We start from the raw sequence: 20,277 nt of genomic DNA, 5'->3' as shown, positions 1-20,277 counted from the left end.
AAACCTAATTAAAAATACTAGAAATATCATTTATAAATTGAAGTTGCTCTAGATAGTTTTTCAGATGAACAAAAATTTCCTTTAAAAAAACTGAAAGTCAGTTTGGAGAGAAGACTCAGTGGTAAAGGCGCTTGCATGAAAAGCAAGGACCCAGGTTCTATTCCCCAGTATCTACATAAAGCCAGATGCACAAAGTGGCATATGTATCTGGACATCGTTTGCAGTGGCTGCAGGCCCTGGTGCACCCATTCTCTCTACCTCTAATAAATAAAAGGCTAAAAGAAAATCACCTGAAAGTAATTACAACTTATATGTGAGTTAAAACAGAGACATGGCTTGGGAAATGGATCAATGGGTAAGACAGCTTGCCACACAAACACAAGGGCCTGAATTTGATCCCCAGTACCCAAGTAAAAAGCCAAATGTGGCCACACACCTGTAACCCCAGTCCTGTGGGAATCAAAGACAGGAGAATCACTGGGACTCACTGGTCAGCCAGTGTGACTATAAACAGCAGCTCCAGGGTCAGTGAGGGGCTATTTCTCAAGGAAACAAGTGGAAGGCTAACACTGAAAATTCTCCTCTGGCCTCCACATGCGCACACAAGGGGCACACACATATGTGCATACACCACACACACGCCACACAGAACCATACCATGACTCCCCCCCCACAATCCAGACATAAACATATCTTTGTATAATTGTCCACTATGTAAAATAAAAGTAAAAATAATTATCTACTGTGATATCAACTGTCTAGCCATAACAAGAATGCCTTCTGGATTTTCTTGCAAAGCTGTCAACATACTGGTAATGTTTTGCTTCTTCAGTAAAATTATCAGCTTAATTATTATTATGTCTAATTTTTCAGCAATATCCATTAATATTTAATGCTATTTCAGGGCTAATAAATTGATCACAATAAAAAATTCCATTTTCTCTCATTCATGATCAAAGAGGTGTGAATAAATTTGTTCTAATACCATGTTAGATAAGTTAACACTTGTAACAGCAAGACATGATTGAACTCAAAGTTTATCTTCTCCTTTTCCTTTGTTTTAACCAAAACACAACTCAGATTGATAATTTCAGTTGTGTACTTAACTATATGTAAGTTAAATAACCAAGATGTTCAAAAATTTTATATTTAAACCTACTACACAATGGAATGTTATAGTCAAGGTATTTAAAATTTTTTTGTTAAAAACGCCTATAGGACATTCTATGTGTGCCTAATACAAAGACCCAGCATTCTGGCTATACTGGTGTGACATACCTTAAACACATAGTAAACGTAAGACAGAAGCATAGCAAGTGCTCCGCAAGTTGTCCAGCTGACTATGAACAAGACAACTGTTACAATCGGTAAGTCTGGTGATATCACCTTGGTATCTTTAGGAAGTTCAGAAGGCCTGGGAGAAAAAAAAAAGGTTTTAGAAAAGATAGTTACAGTTAATTACCTAGCTACATGGAAGAAGAAAACAACGTATAGGTTAAGCATTCCTAATCTGAAAATAAGAAATGCTCCAAAATTGAAAAGTTTTTCAGTGCCAACATAATGTTACAAGTTGAAATTCCAAATCGAACCTTGTGTGATGTGTCTCAGTGAAAACGCAGGTGCATTAATGTTGTGTAAAATTACCTGCAGGTTATGTATTAAAAGTAGTATGAAACAAGACAATTTTGTGTTTGGACTTTGGTCCCATCCCAAGATTTCTCAGCATCTATATGCAAATCTTTCAAAATCTTAAAAAACTGCAATTGGAGACACCTCTTGTCTCAAGAATTTCAGAGATAGGACACTGAAAATACCTAAATACCTAAAGTATTTGACCAGCCCCTCTCCTGCTTATTAATACATAAGGTACACAGTAAAGTCCTTTCAAATAAAGGTAAGAGGTTACATAAATTGATTATAAGCTCTAGGACACACTGTGATAGCTCCTTTTCAGACGCACTATGGATGATACTTGTATTAAGAAAGAAAACATGCTGGTAAAGATGACTATTATTTATAGCACCTGTGCCATTCATCTTGTCTTTACAGAAAACCAAATTTCTAGTTTTGAAGCTTTGCAATCCCTCAGATGTCAAATGCTCTTATTGACAGAAACTCGTCAGAAGGACCTCGGAATGGTGAAAGAAGAACGGGGCCACAATCCCTTATGATGGTAGGTCACAGCACACAGGTCTAATACAGAGGAGTGAAGGAAACTAGATGGAGGGTTTATCAGAAAAGCCACTGGTAACTGTAAATTCCAATTGTCTTTGCCTTTAAAATACAACTGTAGGCTATGTTTCCAGAGCCTTTTTGCATTTTATTTGCTCAGGTGCTACAGGACTGATTGGAGTCTCTTGCCTTGTAATGTGAATATAGAAGTCAGCACTACAGAGAAAAATCTTTCCTGAGAATGATTTAAAACTGTAAAATCTGTCAAGTTTTTGGATTAACTTTTAGGTATTAAGGTCAAAATTAAAGGTAACTTGTAATAAATGACTCTTGATAAAGATGTAACCTCAAACTCTAACCCATACATTTTGCTAAATACAAATCTTTCCTTAGAAAATAGTTTATTGAAAATAATTATAAGGTTCCCTATCAGAGTTTAACTTTTCTCTTTTCTTTACAGTGTTGAGGATCAAACCTAGGTCTTAGCACATGCTAGGTATATGCTTTACCACTAAGCTATATCCCAGCCTATTTTTTTTCTTAACTAAGAACAGTAAGAAAGCTTTTAGATATTTACTTTACCTTTTCAAAGCTAGGCACAATGAAGAAAGAAGTCTCACAGATGTGGAAGAGAGCAGACCGCTCCAGTAGGCAGTGCATGTTCCAAAGAGAAACAGAATCAAGGATACAAGAGGGAAACACATGCTCTGACTAGTTAAAACGATGGCATCTAATTCAGGTAGTAATACTGCATCCCATAATTCCTTAAACCATTTATACCTGTGGATAAATGAAGCCAGTGAAAGTAAAAAAAAAAATAGTTCAACCTCCGATATTTAAGGATTTACAGTTTGAGTTATTAGATCATTTATTTAGGATCCTTGAAGTTCTATAATACTCAGTTTATTATAACTCTTTTGTTCTTTTTTCCCAGACAGGATTTCATGTAGGTCAGGTTGCCCTCTTAACTTGCTAGGTAGCCAAGGCTGACTATAAACTCTTGATCTTCTTGCCTCTACCTCCTGAATGCTGAGACTACAAGCATGTACCACCATGCCCAGCTCTAATTCTTTTGAATAAGACTTTTCTAAGTGAGCCTACTTATCACATATCTAAGTCCTGACTCACCATACAACTTACTGATACTCATCACTGTGTGAAGTCATATATTCTTGAGCTCTTTTAAGTTACAAATCCAACAATAGTTGTAAAGACAGAATAAAAGATGTAAGTAGTGGTTCTTAACAACAAAAAAATTACCATATGTAAATAAATCAAGAACAGCTAGTATGGACACAACTCAACTACATTTTCTATGGGAAGGGAAAACGAAGGTACTGTTTCATTAAGTCAGCAATAATTTGTCTTTGTCAAATGGGCTCCTCAAAGGTCATGAACCATTTATCTATATGTAAAGTCCTGGTCTATTTACAATCTAAGTTTGGAAATGAGACAGACCAATTGTCAAATTTATATGAACATTTCTACTACAGTATGGAATCAAACATGCCTTACATAAAAAAATTAAAAATTATAAGACAAATAAAGCTTACCCCAACAAAAACTTAATCATAATCACAAAAGGATCCACCTTGTATGGCTTGGCTTCTTTGTCCAGCATGGTGGCGTACTCTAAGCAGTAACCTGTCCATTAAGAAAAACGTGTTTGCGACAGAGAATTCACAGAAATTCACAGTCTGAGGAATATTTCTTCTTGCACTATCTCTAAGAGTAACATACATGCAACAAGAATAAAATCCTAAGTGCAAGGATCTTCAGCATTATCACAGATGAAAGGTAATTGTCATTCAGTGGTGCTTTATTATTACTTTTTGGGGGGTGAGGAGTTTCAAGGTAGGGTCTCACTGTAGCCCAGGATGACCTGGAATTCTATGTAGTCTCATGGTGGTCTCAAACTCACAGTAATCCCCTACCTCTGCCTCCTGAGTGCTGGGATTAAAGGCGTGTGCCACCACACCCGGCTTCAGTGGTTCTTATACAAGAGTAAACATTCAGCCACTGTGAAGCAAATGAAGGGAATCAAAGCCAGGGTTTCATAATCTGTATTTTCATAAATCTCACCAAGTGACTTTTAAGAATAGCTTTACTGAAACATAATTCTCATGCCACACCCTCTATTCATTTAAAGTGGATACAGGCAATGGTTTTCAGTATCTTTAGCCCTGTATCACCACATCACTACAGTTAGTCAGAACGCTTTCAGCACTCTCAAAGAAACGCTCACTTTTAAAACGGTTCATTGGTAGGCAACCACTAATCTATTTTCTGTTGTAGATATGTCTCTTCTAAACATTTCATATAAGTAAAACCATGTAAGGGATGGTCCCTTTGTCATTAGTTTCTTTCACTTAACATTTTTTCAAGTTTCATCCATCCTTAAACATTTTTTTGAGTTATTAAGAGATCAAACCCAAAGAAGACTCAAGCATGCTAGGCAAGGGCTCTACCACTGTCTTACACCCCAGTCTTTCATTTCTTTCTATTGCTAAGTAATATTTTATTGGATGGATCTACTATATTTTATTGATCCATTTAGTTGGAAATTGATGGACAATTTAAGTTATTGTGAATTTGGTTATTGTGAATAACACAGATGAACATTTATGTCATTTGTGTACAGGTCTTTTTTAAAATCTTTTAGTAAAAATTTTTTTAATGAGAGAGTAAGGGCAAGCAAGAGTGCTTGTGAGCGTGTGAGAGAGAACTGGTGCGCCAGGACCTTCAGGCACTGCAACAGAACTACAGATACATTCATTACCTAGTGAGCATGTGCAACCTTGTGATTGCATCACATTGTACATCTGGCTTATGTGGGATCTGGAGAGTTGAACATGGGTCCTTAGGCTTTGCAGGCAAGCACTGTAACTGCTAAGCCATCTCTCCAGCTCTGATTACAAGTCTTTACATAAATATAAACTTTGATTTCTCTTAGTTTTGTTCCTAGGAATGGAAATGATAAGATATGGTAATTCTACTTAGCCATTTGAGGAATTTGTCACACTGTTTTCTAAAGTGGTGATATGAGTTTCAATTTCTCCATATCCTTGTTAACATGAGTTATTATATTTTTTACTACAGTCACCCTGGTGGATACAATCCCCTGGTGACTTCTGACACACACATTTGGTGCAGAATTACTTCTTAATTGTTTGAGACATAATGCTATATTAAAATCCTCTAGGATAGCTAATGTCAAGTATCCCTGGAGTCTTTGCAGCAAGCTAGTAAACCCTGTATGATTTAAAATCAGTTATCAAGTCTGATGAAATAAAGAAAAAAAAGTCTTCCTTTTCAAAATATACCAGAAATCTATTCAAGTCTGGCTGAGCTCATCCTACCAGAATATCCTCTTAATTAAGCCTGTGGTAGATCATATGTAATGCTGCTGCCCTCTTCCTGAAATATAGGTTAACAGGTTAAAAGGAACAGCAAGTCCATAAAAGCCATGAAAAGACATCTGATTTTTTTTTTTTTTTTGCTTTTTTTTTTGAGAGCGACAGACATGAGAGGAAGATGGAGGGAGAGAGAGAGAATGGGCACGCCAGGGCTTCCAGCCACTGCAAACGAACTCCAGACGCGTGCGCCCCCTTGTGCATCTGGCTAACGTGGGACCTGGGGAACCGAGCCTCGAACCGGGGTCCTTAGGCTTCACAGGCAAGCGCTTAACCACTAAGCCATCTCTCCAGTCCGACATCTGATTTTTATTAAAGTCATTTAGGAAGACAAACATGGTGCAGAGGATTCACAACTGCCTTTTAAGCAAGAGAGACAGCTAACTTGTTCTACATCTTTTCTAGATCATTCTTTGCTTTTCCCTTTGCTCTTGCCTTGGGAGGCTGAAGCTATGGACTAGAGAGGGAAGTAAGGTTAGGATAAACACGTCCTCATCTTTTCCCTTGCTGAGCCACAGGCTGCAGCATACCTGGAGTCAAGGCTTCAGCTCCACTGTTACCCACTCCTTCAGCTGTCTAGGCTTGCCTTCTCTCTTACCCTGGTACCCTGGAGCGCCACATGGCTCTGATGCCAGTCCAACACTGTCTCACCTCTTGTTGGTTTCTCTTAGCCTGCACATACATTTCAAATACTCTCTCAGTGTGCTAGAAATGAACACAGCAACAGAACCAGCAAACTGAATGCCAATTATATTAGGTACCAGAAACACAATGGACAACAGATGCTCCAATGACACCTGCATCTTGAGAGGTTCCCAGAAGAGAAATTTCAAACATTCCAGGAAATTTCTCTGGGATGTCAAGATTTAGAGGAGTCAAGCCCTTGAGAACTCGGGGGACATACCATGAATCTTCTGTCTTCTTTAGCCATATGTAAGATTTTTTTTTTAAAGTACTAGTAAAGTGTTTGCCCATAGAAATAAGGAAGAGGACAGGACGAAAAAAGGGAGAGGAGAAAGACATGAGGGAGGAAGGAAAAAGTAGAAGAGAGAAAGGTAAAAGGGAGGGGAGGGAATATTGAGAGGAAAGAATAAACTAGAAGTGACAAGGGTGTTGAGAGGGTGGGATGCTAATACAGAAGCATTTATTCAACACGAACATTATCTCTGCTGTTGCTTCAGGAGCAGCAACAGTGAGAGTCCTGGGCACGGGGAGAAGAGGATCCAAAGCTCATAGCTCCGATTATTAATTTGCAAAAACTAGAGAAGATAGAAGAACACATTTGACCCCACTATGGGACACAATCACAAAAGCTACACTGTGATAAAAACAATGTGATCAATAAATTACAAGAGTGTAGAAAAGAGGTGGAGGATGGAACTTATAGCTTAAGAAATTTAATGATGAAATCTAATGACAAATGACAAGTGTGGATCTTATCTGGAAACTTGAGTCTTTTTTTTTTTTTAATTACTTGGTAATGTTAGGTCATAATTTTTTAGACAGGGTCTCATGTACTCCAGGCTGGCTTCAAACTCACCATATAAAGAGAAGACTACCTCCATCTCTTGAGGGTTAGCATTACAGGTGTGGCCCATTGTAACAGATTTATGTGGTGCTGAAGTTTGAATTTGCAGCTTTATGAATAATAGGAAGAATTCTAACCACTTAGCTATATACTCAACCCATCATTAAAGTTTTGAGGTGCATGGTACTTAACTATTTACCCTTTTAAAAACATTAATTTATTTATTTGCAAGGGAGGAGAGAGAGAGAAAGAGAGAGAGAGAGAGAGAGAGAGGGAGAGAGAGAGAGAGAGAGAGGGAGGGAGGGGGAGAGGGAGGGAGAGAGAGGGAGAGAACAAGAACATCTGGGCTTCTAACCACTGCCAACAAACTCCAAATGCACATGCCACCTTGTACATCTGGTTTTATGTAAGTACCAGGTCATTAGGCTTCATAAGCAAGCACCTTAACCATTGAGCCATCTGTCCAGCCCCTATTTTTCCTTTTTGTAAGACATAAATACTCAAAAAACCTATTTGAAGATTACTATGCTTAATTCCTATATGTGTTTTCCAAAAGTTAATTAAGATTCAAAGTAAAGTTATTTTCTTCCATTAAAAAATGGAGTTGAGAGCTGGAGAGATGGCTTAACAGTTAAGGCACTTGCCTGCGAAGCCTAAGTACCCATGTTCGACTCTCCAGATCCCACATTAGCCAGATGTACAAGATGATGCAAACACAAGGCTGCACATGCACACTAGGTTGCACATGCATCTGGAATTCGATTGCAGTGGCTAGAGGCCCTGGTGCACCAAATCTCCCTCCCTCTTTCAAAAACAAACAAACAAACAAACAAATAATAAATGGCATTGATACAAAAGTGACAGGTTAAGAGAATGCCAACAATTTGTCGATCACACAAACTAGAGGCCTGAGGACTAGGTGCCCCAGATTAGTGTTGGATTGCTGACTGATGACAGAACTGAAATTAAAATAAAATAATAAAAAAAAAAACAAAACAAAACCGGGAAGACTGGCCACAAAAATCACATTATACTGGAGTTTCTAAGGATGTTGACAGTGGTTATTTCGCAGAACTTTCTTATCATGTCTTCTAATTTTGCATAGTCTAATTAAATGTACTCATGGACTCTGGGATCTAGCTCAGAGGCAGCACCTAGAATGCACAATGTTATAGGTTCAATCCCCAGCACTGCAAACCAAACAAAATGAGACAAATGAAAGAGAAAAAACCAACAAGGGTGCATGCACACATGAAAATCAACTGTTCTACTTTAACATTCATAACAAGAGCAAGTTAAAATTTGTATTAGCATTTTTACCTGTAGTGAAAAGAGAGTACAACTGTCCTCCATAAGCAAGAAGGATACTGGACACAACATAGGCAGGAAGAGCTCCACCGTGAAATCGAACCACCTAGAAAACAGGCACATCAATAGGCAACTTCCAAATATTCATGTCAATGATGCAAATGTACCTTTATAGTAAGCAGAAAGTTAAAATCTTGACTTCCAGCTTTGCCTGACGTGGTCTCAAAGATATTTCAAGGACAAAAGAATTCAGACCTTGTGCAAATACAAATGTTAATAGGTAACTTAACCTCTCCTCTATGTGCTTGTCAGTACAATGGCATGCTAACAGTGCATATGGGTGGTTATAGACATTTAGATTGAACATGGTCATTCTATAAAGCATTTAGAACGTTAACTCACATGACAAGCTATCAGAACATTGTAGTTGCATTTATTAACCTCTTATGTCCTTCACTAAACTAGAAAAATTTATAAAATTAGAATTTAAACTCAGTCTCGGTTCATAGCCATTATATTACCTCAAGTCACTGTAGTTGGTCCAAACTGTATTAAACAGATTGTATTAAGAGCAGCTAAGTACTTTTTGTGTACTGATATAGTAATTGTACAAAATAATGGTCTAACTGTGACATTTTCAAATGTGCATGTTTGGCAAGTGCTTCTTCTAAGAAATGTTAATGTAAACAATTTTTTTTTTTTGTTTTTTAATGTACGGTTTCACTCTAGCCCAGGCTGACCTAGAATTTACTACATAGTCTCAGGCTGGCCTCAAACTCATAGTGATCCTCCCACATCTGCCTCTCGAATTCTGGTATTAAATGTGTGTACCACCATGCCCAGCGATTTTTAAAAAATGTTCCTATGGGGGACAGAGGGCCATTTCAGGGAGTCAGTCTTTTCCTTCTACCTTGCTTGAAACAGGGTCTCTCTTGTTTGCTGCCAGAAAGGTCCATCTGCGTGGCCTGTAAAGTTTGTGACTCTCCTGGCTCTGCCTCCCATTACCAAGGGCATGTGCAGATTACACGCACGTGCTACTCTGCACCCAGCTTCATAGGGGTGCTGGGATCTGCACTCCAGTTGGCAGGCTTACATAGCAAGTGCCTTTAACCAGAGCTCTCTCTCCAGCACCTAATGTAAATTGTTAAAGTTAAACTTACCTTAAAGCTTATTTCTATTCCAGAGTATTTTTGGAGCATAAACATTTCGATAATCTGATAAAAACTATGGTAGTTAAAGCTTATGCAAATACTATGTAAAGCTTCAAAAAGTTTAGTTTCTCCTAAAGTTTCTATAGTATTTTTCAAAGCATGCTATTGAGCATTTAATGTTTCAGGAATAATACTAAATATCTTCCATGCATTCTCTGTTCTCAGCCCTCTCTTACAAGTTAAAAAAGAATTCAGGTATGGAGATCAATTATTTTGAACAATTATAAATGTTAACAGGTACCTTCTAAATATTTATGTTTATGCCCACAGATAAATGCTTTGGTCAAAGAAGCTTCCTTTTGCAGTGGGCAGTGACAATTGAGAAAACGCAAAAACTGGTCACAGTGCTAAAAATAAGTGGTCATTGAGTGTTCAGCCACAAATGGGATGTTATTACCATTGCTTTTGAGGCTCAGGGAACACTACAGAAGAGGTAAAAGAAAAAAATGTGAGAACTGGAAAATGGAGAAGAGTGTGATGAAATGCAGACTTCAGGACATGCCGTGGGCCCCTTAATATCCCATTGTGGATGGTGGAGGAACCCATGAGGCCCCCACTCCTCCCCAAGGAGTTACTGGCAGTTAATGGTTGCGCGCAGAGGATGAAACATTCCTTCAGTGGTACGGCTACTAGCAAGTTACTCACCCCCACCATGCTCATTCAAGCAACCCCAATTAAACTCACTGAATCACAAAAAAGGTGCATGTAACCAAAACAATTTTAAAGAAACAAAAAGTTAGAAATGCTAATAGGTAAATTATTCCCAGATGGAATACAATTTAAAATATTAAACTTAAAGGCCATATTCAAAAGTATTTATAGCTTTAAACAGGAGGGAAAAGTTGAGTAAAATAGGAAAGGACATTTTTTTTCAGCCACTTAACCTAAATGATACTGTCAGTAATGACATAGTAGGAGATAGACAGTACCCTTTATTTATGTAGAGTATGGTAGGAAATCTTGGTGTGGCAGTACTGGGAGGGACAGAGGCAGCAGAAGCCCTTGAGCCTAGGAGTTGGAAGACCAGCATAGAGTATGAAAGTATAGTTAACTGCCTATAGACTCAGGGGTCAGATCCCTGGATTTCAATTCCAGCTTTGCCTCTCACTAGCTATGCTAGTAAGGTAACCCTACTTATTTCTATACTCCCATAAAAAGTAAAGTGAGATGAACAGCAGTAACCTCATAGGGATAAAAGGCTTAATGTGAAGTGTCTGCATTATTTGTATAAGGCATTTGAAATAGCAACTGACACGTGGCCAAGTGACTGAAAATGTTAGCTGTTATTAATTGTGAATCTTAAAACAGGTTCATCAGAGCATTCTGAATGCAAAATTTCTTTCAAATAGCCATTGCTCAGAGCACTGAGCATTATAGTGGACTATAGATACAACTGAGTACATAGGTGCTACTAAACCAATAATAATTCACATCACCGTTAAACTACAGACACATTTAACTTGGCATTCCACCTTTGAATTAGGTGTCAATATCAAAAAATTTAAAAGATTCCACCTTAAAACCTAGATTTTATTTTCTCTTACAATCTAAAGATCAGCTAGGTGTGACTCATACCTAAAATCGCAGGGCTCAGGAGGCTGAGGAAGGAGGATCTCTGTGAATTCAAGGCCAGCCTGAGCTATGGGGTAAGTTCCAAGATAGCTTGGGCTAGAGTGAGGTCCTGCCTCAAAAATGAATGAAAGGGGCTGGAGAGATGGCGTAGTGGTTAAGCACTTGCCTGTGAAGCCTAAGGGCCCCTGTTTGAGGCTCAATTCCCTGGGTCCCATGTGAGTCAGATGCATAAGGGGGCCTATGCATCTGGAGTTCATTTGCAATGGCTGGAGGTCCTGGCACGTCCTTTTTCTATTTATCTGCCTCTTTCTCTCTCTCAAATAAATAAATAAAAATAGGGCCGGGCGTGGTGGTGCACACCTTTAATCCCAGCACTCGGGAGGCAGAGGTAGGAGGATTGTCGTAAATTTGAGGCCACCCTGAGATTACATAGTTAATTCCAGGTCAGCCTGAGCCAGAGTGAGACCCCACCTCAGAAAAAAAAAAAAAAAAAGGAATGAAAGATCTAAAGATCAAGCAACGTCCAACTTCTTTCTTGCAGGAATTAGAACTTAGGTAATTATCTTGAAAAGGTAACTTGCAGTTGGCTCTGACCTCTTTTTTCCTACAAATTGTCAAAGGGAACATCTAAATATATTTTTTCAGGAAAAAATTAATTTTGTGGAAAAAATATTCAAAGGCTAAAGATTCTCCAAAGTGATTATAATTTTTCCTCAGTTTTATGTCACTGTATCAGTAACATGCAACCTCATTATTATTATTTTGGTTTTTTGAGGTAGGGTTTTGCTCTAGTCCAAGCTGACCCGTATTTCACTAGGTAGTCTCAGGGTGGCCTTGAACTGAAGGCAATCCTTCTACCTCTGCCTCCTAAGTGCTAGGATTAAAGGTGTGCACCACCATGCCTGGCTCCAAACATACTATTTTTAAAAAATGAGATATATTATACAACTTGACTTAATTTTCTTAGCAACTATAAGCTAAATTATTAAGGAAGCATGGAAGAAGAGCATGTTGTATTTTTCATAATCTTAGGATCTAATTAGCACAAGCTCTTCATTTGATATTTTGAAAAGTCTCTACCTTTGGTACTATGACACCAATACAGTCTTACTTTGTAGAAAGATTTCTACAAATGAGCAAAATTATTACTCTGTCCTCTTCCAGTATACAATCATGCCTAATTATAGCATACCAAGGTAGTTTGAATTTTCTTGTGACTAATCTGAAAAAACGGGCCACAGGGAAGATATGGAGAAAAGAGGCTGCCATGTCTTTACTATAAATCACTGTGCACAGTAACATGCTTTTGAGCATGCCGAAAACACAACAGCATGAAGTCTTTTATATGACAAGAGATAGTTTTTAACTATTCTTTTAACATGTTAGAACATTTTAAGTAGTCATGAACCTACTGGTGTTTATAAGTACATGTGTGGTTAGCAGTGTGTGTTCATGCATGTGGAAACCAGCGGACATCATCCCTTAGATATCATCCACTATCTCTAAGACAAGGTTTCTTAGTGACCTGCAGCTCACTAATTAGGCTGTAGTAGCTGGCCAGTAAACCCCAGGGATCTGCTGGTCTCTGCCTTTTTAACACTCAATTACAATCCTGGGCCATCACACCTGACTATTCTGAGTCCTGGGGACTGCACTCAGGTTTTCATGCTTGCAAGGTTAAGAACTTTACTGACTGAGTCATCTCTCCAGGCACTCCAGGATACTATTTTACAATTCAAAATTAGATTTAATTATCCCCACATAATTTAGCACAAAATGTTAATAAGTTAACTAATATTTAAAAAAATTATTTGCACATGTGCGCGCATGTGTACATGCCAGGGTCCCCTGCCAGAGGAAAAGAACGCCAGACACCTGCACTACTTTTTCCATCTACCTTTACATGGACGCCAGGGAATTTGCAAGCAAGTACCTTTAACTGTTAAGCCCTCTCCCCACCTTCAAGAACTTTATTCTATTCACAAATTTAATAATAATTAAAATCTGGTTCTCAGCGGGCTACTCTATGGATCAAACGAGATAATGCATATAATATTTTTTCAAATTCCAATTTTTACATAAGTTTATTATAATCATGACAAAGTATGAAAGTAACATTATCAGTATTAATTTGACATTATCAATTAAAACAAAAACTACTATGGCTGAGTAACAACATACAAAAGATCAAAAAAATTTTGAATTTTAAAACAACATAATTTCCTGAACTTATCAATAGTATTTATGTACAGATTATAAAATTCTAAAAATTCTAATGATATTGAATAATATCTTTGTAATTCTACTATTTAATAAATTGTTTTTAGATTACTGATTATACATGAATTTCAAAAGTTTACTTTTAGGGCTGGAGAGATGGCTTAGCGGTTAAGCACTTGCCTGTGAAGCCTAAGGACCCCGGTTCGAGGCTCGGTTCCCCAGGTCCCACGTTAGCCAGATGCACAAGGGGGCGCATGCGTCTGGAGTTCGTTTGCAGAGGCTGGAAGCCCTGGCACGCCCATTCTCTCTCTCTCCCTCTATCTGTCTTTCTCTCTGTCTCTGTCGCTCTCAAATAAATAAATAAAATTTTTTTTAAAAAGTTTACTTTTAATATTTATATTAAAAAACAATTTGAGACAGAGTTTTGCTAAATTAGACAAGACTGTCTTGAGCTGGGATCAAGTGGTTCTCTTACCTCAGTTTCCCAAACAGCAAGGACTACAGGCACAAGCCATTTTTACCTTTTATTAAATGAGCATGCACAATTTAAATAGCTCCTTAAGTACATGTGTGGGTAGCAGTGTGTGTTCATGCATGTGGAGGCCAGCGGACATCATTCCTTAGATATCATCCACCATCTCTAAGACAAGGTTTCTTAGTGACCTGCAGTTCATTTCTATCATTAGTAAATTTCATTATACTATGAAACACAGTATAGTAAAAAGAAATATGAAGGATAAAATGACATTTATTTAGGTAAGCATATTGATTTACTAGAGCATAGATAGTCACTCCTATTTCTAGGATACACTAAACATTAAAGCATCACAGTAAAGCAAGCACTGCCCAGCTGTGCTTTTCGATTCTGCTATGTGAAGGGGAATAAAGAAAGGAGGAAACACGCAAGCAACCACAGCAGTGGCAAAGCCAGGGTCTGTCGTGGTCTGCTGAATCAATGATGGACAAAGACTGTGACCCTCCCAATGTCTGCCCCAAGGCAGAAGTCAACAAACCATGAATCTCACTTACCTGCCCAAGTATCTGTGGAAAAGAAGTCTTAACTGTCACCTAGTTAAAAACAAACAAACAAAGGTTAAAAAACGATTCGTTTTCCTAAACTCCTCTAATTCACATTTTATCACACTGAGCACTCCTGTTCATGTCCAATTATGTTAATGTTTCTCATGAGAAAAAGGTACAAGATATCAGAAACAATCTTCTGAACCAAGCTTTCAAGTGCCTAAGTAGTAGTTTGCTATTTTGTATACATTTCCATTATACTACTTCTGCAACTGGATGACAGCTAGAGTATGCAGTAGCCCTTGACTAACTAGAATATTTAACCACAATATATTTGAGGAAGAAATTTATCTTCAATTATCCATACCATAAATACTCCCCGCCCCCGGCTCTCTTTCTACATATTTGGAAGCCTAGGAAAAGGAGATATATCTTTCTTAGGGAAGTTGTGACATGACTACATTTTGTCAAAATATGTGTCTCTTAAAAATCTGCAACTTTGTTAAGTACATGGACTTTTTAGAGCATGCAATATTTGAAGGTGAATTGGTAACACAGTTCAAACTGACATTTTAATATCAGAAATATGAAATTGCAAGTTAAAAAATAAATCTGCAAAACTCATTGTTAGAACGACTGCAAAATATGAGAGTATTCATGAGTTCTATGAAATAGAAAATGACACATAATACAGGTCTAATTGAAATTCCATTACAGGAACAGATTCTATTATTTTGATAATACCAATTCTAGTTTACCCTAAGGTAGTCAGTCCTATAAAATAATCCAAATATTTAAAGCTGTTAACAAAGAACAAGATATTTCACATAAGCCAGAATGTTATGTCATTATCACTGAAATGCATACAAAGCTTAAATGATTAGTGAAAAGAAAATCATTTCACTAAATTCTTTCAAAGTCCATGAGAGAGACAGACCATGATGCATTATGTGAATTACTAAAGTAAAGCCATGACAGCTGCTTTCATTTTATAAGATTCTTGACTCCAGGCTTCCAAAATTTTAAGGTTAACCTATATTTTCCACTTTTGTTTCTTATTAAGATGTGTGTGTGTATGTATATGTATATGTATGTGTGTGTGTGTGTGTGTGTGTGTGTGTGTATATATACACACACACACACACACACACACACACACAGTCCATATATGGAAATACTGAACAAGTATAAAGAGGCAGGATGGAGAATATTTAAAATGTTTAATTCTTATATTTTTGGGCTTCCATATCACAATATAAATGCCTTAATATAAAAATAGTTCTACTTAAGCCAGACGTGGTGGCATACATCTTTAATCCCAGCACTCAGGAGGCAGAGGTAGGAGGATCGCTGTGAGTTCGAGGCCACCCTGAGACTACATAGTGAATTCCAGGTCAGCCTGGGCTAGAGTGAGACCCTACCTCGAAAAACTGGAAGAAAAATAGTTATACTTTATTCTACAACTGTATCATATTTAAAGATTATGCAAACCAATGACTTACCTCATACTGACAGTCTGATGATGTGTACATTTTTAGTAATGCCACATGGCTATCATTTTCTGGTTGAGCAACATGAAGTTTCAGAGAAATTTCTGTCGAAGATGGAACCCTGAAGAAATCATTAAAATATCAATGCTCAAATAGAAAATACTAGAAATAGCCATGGCTAAGTCAATTCTCAATACAACAATGAAATAATGAAGAGAAGGGAGACATTAGACACATCACTATGGAAGGACTTTTGTTCGTATCTCAATGTTTTGGAAGCTTTCTCTCTCACACTTCTGCAAAAAGGACATGGAGGAAAGATGGCCATGTTTCAAGCACGTAAACTTTCTTAGTTAATGAATTCTATATATGATTTATATATTATCTTAAATAGTGGGCATGATGCTAAAGAAGGAATACATTTTACTGAAAGGTATTTTAAAAGTTGGTATGATTTAACTAAACTAAGCTATCTATTTTATTAAAAACACTAAAGCCGGGCACGTGATGGTGCACGCCTTTAATCCTAGCACTCATGGGGCAGAGGTAAGAGGATCACTGTGAGTTCAAGGCCACTCTGTGAATACAGAATGAATTCCAGGTCACCCTAGGCTAGAGTGAGACCCTACCTCGAAAAACAAAAAACAAACAAACAAACAAAAAACACACTAAAGTTTAAATAAATTCTCATATACTTACTGTGCAATGGTTAGTGAATCTTCATATGACCAGGGAATATGAAGTTTATAGATACTAGTTATTTCTTCTGTTAAAACATAAAGAAGAGAGGCATCACTCAGCAAATGTCACCTTAAGTTTTAAACCACTGTAAGTCTCACTTGTACACTGTCCACTTCACAAAAAATAATGAGCAAGTATTGTATCCTGTAAGAAATTATTGAAAAGCTATGAAGGCATCTAAGTAGTACTAAGCAACTAGAAAAATAGTAAATAGCTAAGTCTGAATAACTATATATTAAGACATAAAGATATACCATACCTTTTAGGGATAGATTAAATTAAACAGATGAAGATAATTTACTATGAAAAATGAGTCTATACTAAACCCTTTAAAATCTAAGCATGTTTCCATTATTGCATAAATAACTTCACATAAAATATATGAAAGAATAAGTGTTACAGAGAACTCGAATACAGACCTGTCAAGTGAATAGCATTATTTCCTTCAAATTTTTGAGGAAATTCTCTTACCTTTGACTGCGGAGCACTTGCTTACCACGTTGATTTTAAAAGCTTGATATATCTAACAAACAAAGTTTGAACACAAAAACAAAAAACAAAGATTTATTTAATCAAACAGTTAATTGAAATAAAGCCTTTCCTGTTATACTCATAATTACCTGTCCAAAGTTCAGAAGCTCTATGTTGTAGTATAAGCCACTTGAATTTAATATCACTTTCCTTGAAGACAATCCTGTTGAATTACAAGTAATGTAGAATGTCAAATAATTTTCAATAATGTATCAACTGCTTAGATAAAATAATGCCAACAAAATTTTGAAATTTAAGAAAAATCTTTTGAAACTGGATGTGCTGGCATGAGTGTAATTCCACCACTCTGGAGGCTAAAGTGGAAGGATTATGAGTTTAAGTCTGGGCTATATAGTAGGTTCAAAGCCAGCCTGAGCTACAAAGTGAAACCTTACATACACAAACATACACACAATTTCATTTATAAAATGTAGGAGTCATTTCTTTAAAAAATTCCAATTCTGTAATTACACTAATACCTATTTTTATTTTTTGTTTATTTGAGAGGGGGGTGGGGGAAGAGAATGGGCATGCCAGGACCTCTAGCCACTGCAAAGGAACTTCAGATGCACGAGACACCTTGTGCGTCTGATTTACGTGGGTCCTAGGAAAGCGAACATGGGCCCTATGGTTTTGTAGGCAAGTGCCTTAATGGCTAGCTCATCTCTCTAACCCAAAACTAATATTTACTAATATTTATAATGACTTTCACTTACTTGATGGTGCTTTTATAAGGAGTGCTTTCCAATTTCAGGAAGATATGCTTTCCTAAGACTTATCTTAGATGGCAGAGAATAATGGGGAGACCCAGGATCCATCTATATGACAAGAAAAGATACCTAACTGCCTAAGAAGAGATGTGCACCTATACCACATCTACCAGGGCCCAGGAGAATTGTGTAGAGGAAGCAGTGCCATGAATATTGCTCACACTGCTAGCTTGGCAACCAGCTCCATGGAAATGGCATCAGACACAGCTGTTAATCAACACACATCAAAGCAGAAACCCAGAGGCTAGCAAGAACTCAGCACTAGATCACATTGCTAACAGACCCACCAGACTCAGGAAATATTGTGGAAGAGGGGGCAGGAAGACTGGAAGAGCCACCTAGGGAATACCCAGAAGCACATCCCTCACCCCCAGAGATTGAGGCCTTAATTACACACAGTAAATACTCTACTGAGGAGAACCTTTAGGCATAGTGGGCTGGGGGAATATAAGACTAACCTTTGTAAAAAAATATTTTTTAACAGAAGGTTATCTTAGATGACATAGTGAATTCAGAGTTGTTAACTTCCATATGGTCTTCTTGCATTTTGTACCCCTCAAAAGGGTCCTGGGGTGGGGGAGCACAAAGCATAAAAACCTCAAATAAAAAAAATTTTTTAATCATACATAATGCACATTCTTTTCAATGTAAGGAAAATACTAAGCATGTGTGTGCACATATGCATGTATTCTATGTCTACATGTATATCATATCCTATCATATTTGAAGGATAAAGCATACCAAGAGGCACAAAAACCAAGCTAAAAGTGCTCCCAATAGCCAATGCAGGAACAACTTAAGTATAAGAACATACAATGTTAGTATTATATTATACCAAGTAAGTAAAATAAATATCCATTACTCTATAGTGGCATAAAACTAAGAGTAATTGGGGAAAGGAGTAAGAGTTCTGCTTTCTTGGTGAACCTGGTACCAGCACAAGGGTGAAGGAGATAGACACAGAGAGCACTCAACTCCTACCAAACCAGAGATCCAGAGACACAGAGGCTCCCAAGACCTCATCACTGAAGCAGACCTAAAATGAACCCAACATGGCTCAGGGAAATTTGCAGAAGAGGGGGTGGAAACAATGTCAGAACTACACACTGGGTCATGATACAGACACACATTGCCTCCTACCCATAACTGATGGCTAAACCCAAAACGCATGACCCATATTCCCCAATGAGGACGATCCCTGCAGAGGGGGCAGGACAGGGAGGAGGCTAATGATGGTACCAACATGACTGCATACACACTGTGTACATAACTAATAAAAAAAAAAAACCAACATGGGACAGAAGGGACAACTCTATCTCAGAATGAACTTCAATCAATGTAGAATGTCAGAGTAATTATTTACTAAAGACTAGATGACCCAATGGATGCTGAAATTAATGAAAAGTAGGATATTGATACATTTTCAAATTATTTCTTCTGAGGTATCTGTTAGTTCGGAAAAGCACTGACTTCACAGTAGAAGTAACTGTCAGGCATCACTTTCATTAACCAAGAGACCAAGGTTAATACCACCAGTAATTAGATATGTGAGCATCATGTACTCTGATATGAGATAACAAAGTCACATTAATTCTGTGGTATTCATAGAAAAAATGCAGAGCCTCAACTGAACAAGACATTAGATAAATCCAAACTGAGGTATGTTCTACACACACACACACACACACACACACACACACACACACACACACAACCAAAAATCTGACTAGCATTCTTCAAAGGCTTCAAAGTGATAGCAGACAAGGGGAGGGCTGGCGAGATGTCTTAGTGGGGAAAGTGCTTGCCTGCAAATCCTAAGAACTCATGTTTTAACCTCCAGTCCTACATAAGCCAGTCACACAGTGATGCAATATGGAAGGGTGCACAAGGGGGCACACGGGTCTGGAGTTCTACTGCAGTGGCTGGAGGGCCTGGCTTGCCAATTCTCTCTCATAAAAAAGGCCAGTCTTTTGGGCTTGTCACACACACACACACACACACACACACACACACACACACACACTCACACGGGGGGCGGGGGAGAGGAAGAGGAGGAGGAGACGACAACAAGGGGAGACTGAGGAATTGTAACACATTTCATGAGACTAAGAAGGCCTAACAACTAAAGCAATGTAGGCACCTAGAGGAGGAAGCAGTGGAAAAACTGATGAAACACAAAGCCTATAGTTTACTTAATATTCTGTACTGATGCCAACTTAGTTTGTAAAACTGTATTGTGTCAGCCAAGCATAGCATTACAGGCCTTGTAATCCCAGAACTTGGGAGGCTGAGGCATGATAA

General features: G+C 37.8%; 1 protein-coding gene across 1 annotated transcript in view; it reads right to left on the bottom strand.

Moving 5' to 3' along the window:
- The window catches only part of Pgap1 (post-GPI attachment to proteins inositol deacylase 1), an 82,677-nt gene that overhangs the window by 12,710 nt on the left and 49,690 nt on the right, over positions 1-20,277 (bottom strand). Inside the window, exons 15-23 of the mRNA XM_045147423.1 lie at positions 17,296-17,369; positions 17,147-17,198; positions 16,634-16,700; positions 15,947-16,055; positions 14,454-14,492; positions 8,434-8,527; positions 3,726-3,816; positions 2,755-2,952; positions 1,279-1,414 (exon numbers count right to left, since the gene is read on the bottom strand). Coding sequence (XP_045003358.1) covers positions 1,279-1,414; positions 2,755-2,952; positions 3,726-3,816; positions 8,434-8,527; positions 14,454-14,492; positions 15,947-16,055; positions 16,634-16,700; positions 17,147-17,198; positions 17,296-17,369 — 860 coding nt within the window. The remainder of the gene's footprint in view (positions 1-1,278; positions 1,415-2,754; positions 2,953-3,725; positions 3,817-8,433; positions 8,528-14,453; positions 14,493-15,946; positions 16,056-16,633; positions 16,701-17,146; positions 17,199-17,295; positions 17,370-20,277) is intronic.

This window comes from Jaculus jaculus, chromosome 4 (assembly GCF_020740685.1).
Source record: "Jaculus jaculus isolate mJacJac1 chromosome 4, mJacJac1.mat.Y.cur, whole genome shotgun sequence".
NCBI classification, from domain to species: Eukaryota; Metazoa; Chordata; class Mammalia; order Rodentia; family Dipodidae; genus Jaculus; species Jaculus jaculus.
This window is presented reverse-complemented; position numbering and strand designations above follow the sequence as displayed.